At 45.9% G+C, this 5,685-nt stretch overlaps 1 protein-coding gene across 1 annotated transcript in view; it reads right to left on the reverse strand.

Annotated features, from left to right (window-relative positions):
• Positions 1 to 3,950: 3,950 nt before the first annotated feature.
• Positions 3,951 to 5,685, reverse strand: part of ilk (integrin-linked kinase) — a 61,264-nt gene continuing 59,529 nt past the window's right edge. Inside the window, exons 12-13 of the mRNA XM_043692734.1 lie at positions 5,624 to 5,680; positions 3,951 to 5,206 (exon numbers count right to left, since the gene is read on the reverse strand). Of these exons, the coding sequence (XP_043548669.1) occupies positions 5,057 to 5,206; positions 5,624 to 5,680 (207 nt within the window). The 3' untranslated portion in view covers positions 3,951 to 5,056. The remainder of the gene's footprint in view (positions 5,207 to 5,623; positions 5,681 to 5,685) is intronic.

Consider the following 5,685-nt stretch of genomic DNA (forward strand, 5'->3'; position numbering starts at 1 on the left):
CTCCAGTTTCCTCCCACAGTCCAAAGATGTGCAGGTCAGGTGAATTGGCCATGCAAAATTGCCCGTAGTGTTAGATATAGGGGTAAATGTAGGGGTATGGGTGGGTTGTGCTTTGGCGGGTCGGTGTGGATTTGTTGGGCCGAAGGGCCTGTTTCCACACTGTAAGTAATCTAATCTAATCTAATCAGAACCACAACAACGAGCACCCGAGCTACAAACCTTCTCACAAACTTTGAACTCTGTAGGGATTCTATAATTCGACTGAGTTGCTGGCTCTGCATCAAGAGCGCCACTCTTGCTGCCCTCCTCTGACATGTCACGTTCCAGGCGCTGCCATCTTGAAGAGTCTGGTGGTGGTCCCGAACACCAGGACGATGTCCTGGCTGCTGCTGCTGCTGCTTGAAACACTGGGAAGAGCGGTGTCTACCACTTACAGCCACCGGAGGGTGCCACTCCACACACTGCCTGCTCTCACTAACCCACCAAGGAGGAGAAAAAGACAAGGACAGGAACGAGAAAGAAAGAGCAGGAGACAGAAAAACACAGAAAGCAGATGACAGCAGGTGAGCCCCGGTAAAAGCCCACATGCAGCCCTGTTACTCCACTGCTTCCTGTGAAACTTGGCTGAATACACTGAATATTTTTCTCATGGCTTCCTCTGCCAATCTGATGATCCCAATCTAAGTGAAGATGCAAGTCCCCATAATTAATGTCACAGAGCTGTACAGCGTGGAAACAGACCCTTTGGTCCAACTCGTCCATGCTGACCAGATATCCTAATCTAGTTCCATTTGCCAGCACTTGGCCTACACCCCTCTAAACCTCTCCTATTCATATACCCATCCAGATGCTTTTTAAATGCTGCAATTGTACCAGCCTCCACCATTTCCTGTGACAGCTCATTCCATACACGCACCAACCTTTGTGTGAAAAAGTTGCCCCTTTTAAATCTGTTCTCCTCTCGCCCTAAACCTATGCCCTCTAGTTCTGGACTCCCCCACCCCAGGGAAAAGATCTTGTGTGCATTTACCCTTTCGATGCTCCTCATGATTTTATAAACCTCGATAAGGTCACCCCTCAGCCACCGACACTCCAGGGAAAACAGCCACAGCCTATTCAGCCTCTCCCTATAGCTCAAACCCTCTAACCCAGGCAACATAGAGTCATACAACACAGAGACAGGCCCAAACTGGTCTATGCTGATCAAAATGCCCACCCGCGCTAACCCCATTTCCCTGCACTTGGCCCATATCCTTCTAATCCTTTCCTATCCAAGTATTTGTCCAAATTCCTTTTAAATGTTATTAATGTAGCCGACTCATCCACTTCCTCTGGCAGCTCATCCTATGTGTGTACCACCCTCTGTGTAAAACAGTTACCCCTCAAGTTCCCTTTTATTATTTGCCTTCTAACCTTAAACTGATGCCCTCCAGTCCTCGAATCACCAACCCTGGGAAGAAAACTGAGTGCATTCACCCAATCCATGCCTCTCATGGTCTCATAAACTTATATAAGATCCTCCCTCAGTTTTCTACATTCTAAAGAAAAAAGTCCTAGCTTGTCCAACCTCTCCCTGTAACTCAGACCCTTCAGTCCTGACAACATCCTTGTAAATTTTTTCTACGCTCTTCCCAGTTTAATAACATCCTTCCTATAGCAAGGTGACCAAAACTGAACGACCAAAACGTCCTGTACAACTGCAACATAATTTCCCAACTTCTATATTCAATGCTTTGACTGACGCAGGCCAGTGTGCCAAAAGCCACCTTCACTGCCTTATCTACTTGTGACTCCACTCTCAGAACCGTGCACCTGAACCCAAGGTCCCTCTGTCCCACTACACTCCCTAAGGCCCTACCATTCACTGTGAAACTCCTATCTTGATTTGACTTTCCAAAATGCAAGATCTCACTTACCTACATTAAACTCCATTTGCCATTTCTCAGCCCACTTCCCTGATCAAGATTCTGCTGTAATTTCATAGTTCCTGATACCTATTTTCACAAACTTACTCGTCAAGTCCTGTACATTCTCATCCAATCATTGATATCGATAACAACAGTTCTGGGCCCAGCACCGACCCCTGAGGCACTCCACTAGTCACCGGCCTCCAGTCCAACAAGCATCCTTCCACTATTACTCTCTGCTTCCTACCATCAAGCCAACTGTGTATCCAATTTGTCAGCTCTAACCTTCTAACTCTAACAGGATCTAACCTTCCAGAGCAGCCTACCATGTGGAACCTTATCAAAGGCCTTACTGAAATCCATATAGACTACATCGACCACCCTGCCCCCTCGTCAATGTTCCTGGTCACATCAAAGAACTCTAACAAATGTGTGAGGCATGATCTCCCAATCACAAAGCCGTGCTGACTACTCCTAATCAAACCCTGTCTTTCCAAATGCATGTATATCTTATCTCAGAATATTCTAGTAACTTACCCACCACAGATGTTAGGCTTACTGATCTCTGGTTCGCAGGTTTTTCTTTGCAGCCCTTCTTAAATAAGGGCACAACATTTGCTACCAAGGACCTGATCCGTGGCTAACGGTGATGCAAGAATATCAGCCAGGGTCCCTGTGATTTCTTCTCTAGCCTCTTGCATCTTTGTAAATCATTTTTGAACCCTTTCAAATTTCATAAAATCCCTCCTACACTACTGTCTTTTCTAACATGCCCTCGTTATCTCCAGATTTTTTCTTTGTTCCACCATATAAAGCGACTGTCAGGGGGCCTATAGTCTCTTCCTACCAGCATCATCTTCCCCTTGTTATTTCGTACCTTCACCCATAAGGATTCAAATCTTCGAATCCAAAATCATTGATTGCTATCATAATTATTCCATCCCGTACCAACAATTCTACCCCATCACCTTTCCTTTAAAACAAAAAGTCTCATACCCCTAACTATTTACCTTTGATTTCCTTGTAACCATGTTTCCATGATAGCTATAAGGTCACACCCATTAACCTTTATTTGTGCCATTAATTCATCCATTTTGTTCTGAATACAACTTGTATTCAAGTAAAGAGCCATTCATTTTGCCATTTTATAATTTACCATGCCAGCGTGAGGATCAACCTGAGTGAGTAGGAGCTTCCTGGTCAGCCATGTGATAAAATTAAAACTGGAGCCTCGACCATTGTTCCAGGCGACACCGTTTGTGTACAAGTGGCTATTGCTGCAGCAACACACTCTTCAAGGGTTAGTTGGCACAGTTGGTTGAAACATTGGTGTGGGTAAGATTGGTGCTAAGGTGCACGGTTTGATTCCCCTGTTCCAGTTGTGTGGGTATAGGGCAAGAAACGAGGTCCTATCTGTACTGGAGGTGTGGTGCTGTCAGCCAAACTTGACTTCAGTTCTGAAGAAAAGAACAGTTGACTCTGGCTCCAATGTATCTCCCATCTCCAGATTCTTCCATGGCTGTCCTCCACCTGCAATCTCCATTCCTGCAATCCACTAAAAGGCCAACATGTCTCCAGTTCTGGTCTCCTGTCTATCACTGATTGCCACATCTTTGGTGGGTCTGCCTTCAGTTGTTCGAGTCCTAAGCTCTCGAATTCCATCTCTAACACCAAGTCCCTTTAAGGCATCTTGAATGCTTTAATCAAATCTTTCCTAATGCTTCCTGTAATTCATCCTAAATTTATCTGTTAACTCTCCTGTGGGATGTCTAATGATGTTTCATTACTTTAAAGCTGCTATATAAATGCTAGCTTTGTTAAGATGGGTTGTTACTCTCCAGGACTGAGACAGAGACAATCTGAACATGCAGGGAGTGCTGCCTTCTCCAAAGTGGTCAGCTACTTGCTGAACGCTGTGTGGAACTTTGCACGGCGGGAGAGGGGGGGGGGGGGGGGGGGAAGGTCACTTTCTGACTGGACAGGGGGGTGATTGAGGGCAGGAGGAGGCTTCAAGCTGTTTAATTAATGCACTAGTACACAATGTAAATTGGAAATCCGTCTCTCTTTAATGCAAAGTCCATAAAGTTATTTTTCAATAAAACAGCAGTGACTTGTTGGAAGAAACTAAAAATACAAGTGTTATATAAATTATATAAATGGTTAGCAAGTTCCATTTGAGTAATGCTGCCTGGCAAAAGATTCAGAGTTAATGGTTTCAAGAGCCAGGAGGTAGCAACAGCAAGGAGACAGGTTAGTGAAGATTGACTGTTACACAGGTGACAGCTTGGAGCACAAGGTCTTCACATTTTCCATAGCGAGAATGGGACACAAACAGCAAGGGCCAAGGAACAGGGGTCACACAGATGAGCACCACGGCTATCCTTTCACCCTCTGGAATGTGGGTCACATTCAGCCCCAGAGGGGAGACCGGTTGCAACCAAAGGCTGGCTGGGAGCCAGGAGGTTGATAATGTCAATAGCTAGAGAAAACAGGTATGGGCAATGCTGCAAGAGACCCACTTCCTGTAAACAGGGAGGATCTGTGAGCAGATCCAGGTTAGGAAACTGCAGTGAATTACAAAATTGGACCTGACCTTTTACAATATTGTTCTTTAGTGATGATGAAAACAGGAGCCAGGGTGGTATTCCACAACACCCTAGATAACCACAGACAGAAGTGTCCCTGAACCAGTTCCACAGATACTGCTATTTTCCAGGGCCAAGAAGTGGACAGGGATCAGTAGCAGGACTCTGGCTAATATTCCACCCCCCCCCCACCTCTGTCTCAACTGGGATCCTGGCTGATTTCCCATCGATCTCTAGCTTGGGGAATTGCTAGTCAGTGATTCGGAGCAAGAATCCTGGCTAATTAATCCTCTCCCCTTTGTCAGACTGAATGAAAGTGAAGGCCTTGTATTTCCAGGAGTGAACAGAATTCTCAAAAATATAAAACAGGGAGAGACAATGCCGCAAAACAGACACGCACCGTAAACAAAGGAAGACAGGAGCAGGTTTCTGAAACTCGAGTCAGATCCAGAAGCAATGGGAGTCCTTGAAGCAGGATAGTTCTGTGAAGGCTGTGTGTGGTTACAGGAAGCTGTAAGGCTGACAGGAAGGGATTTACAGAGGGAAAGCTTTCCAAACCCCTGTCTACTTGTCCTGCATCTTCTCCATTATAGGGACAATCATGTCAAACTTTGGTCTTTTTGCTGGATCCTCATTCATGCAGATTTTCATCAGCTTGCAGATGTGGGGGGAGATTCCTGGGGGGATGGTGGGTCGCAGACCTTCCAGAGAAACCTGCAAAATCACAGCCAGCAGATTCAAAGCTCCAGACATACACAATGAAAATCACACACCATCTCTGAAAGATGAAGTCTAAGAGAGCGTTGACCCTCCGACCGTGCGGCGCTCCCTCAGCGCTGACCCTCCGACCGTGCGGCACTCCCTCAGCGCTGACCCTCCGACCGTGCGGCGCTCCCTCAGCGCTGACCCTTCGACAGCACAACACTGGTATAGATTATATGCAGTATTAAAATTGGACAGGAATCAATATTACAGATGAGTGAAGCCTTGGTAAAGCCATGTGTGATTTTCAATGCATTTAACTTCCACAAAGTCCTTTCAAAATAAAACCACATTTTATTGATGATGTGTTCAGAGAAGTTGGAACAGGGAGTCAAATTGTTTTCCCTGCAAGAGGTGAGTAGATCCTACCTTCATTCCGATCTCCATATTGGAGAGATCCGCGAAGGGCACTTCCCGAGTCACCAGCTCCC

Source organism: Chiloscyllium plagiosum, chromosome 6 (genome assembly GCF_004010195.1).
Source record: "Chiloscyllium plagiosum isolate BGI_BamShark_2017 chromosome 6, ASM401019v2, whole genome shotgun sequence".
Lineage (NCBI taxonomy): Eukaryota > Metazoa > Chordata > Chondrichthyes > Orectolobiformes > Hemiscylliidae > Chiloscyllium > Chiloscyllium plagiosum.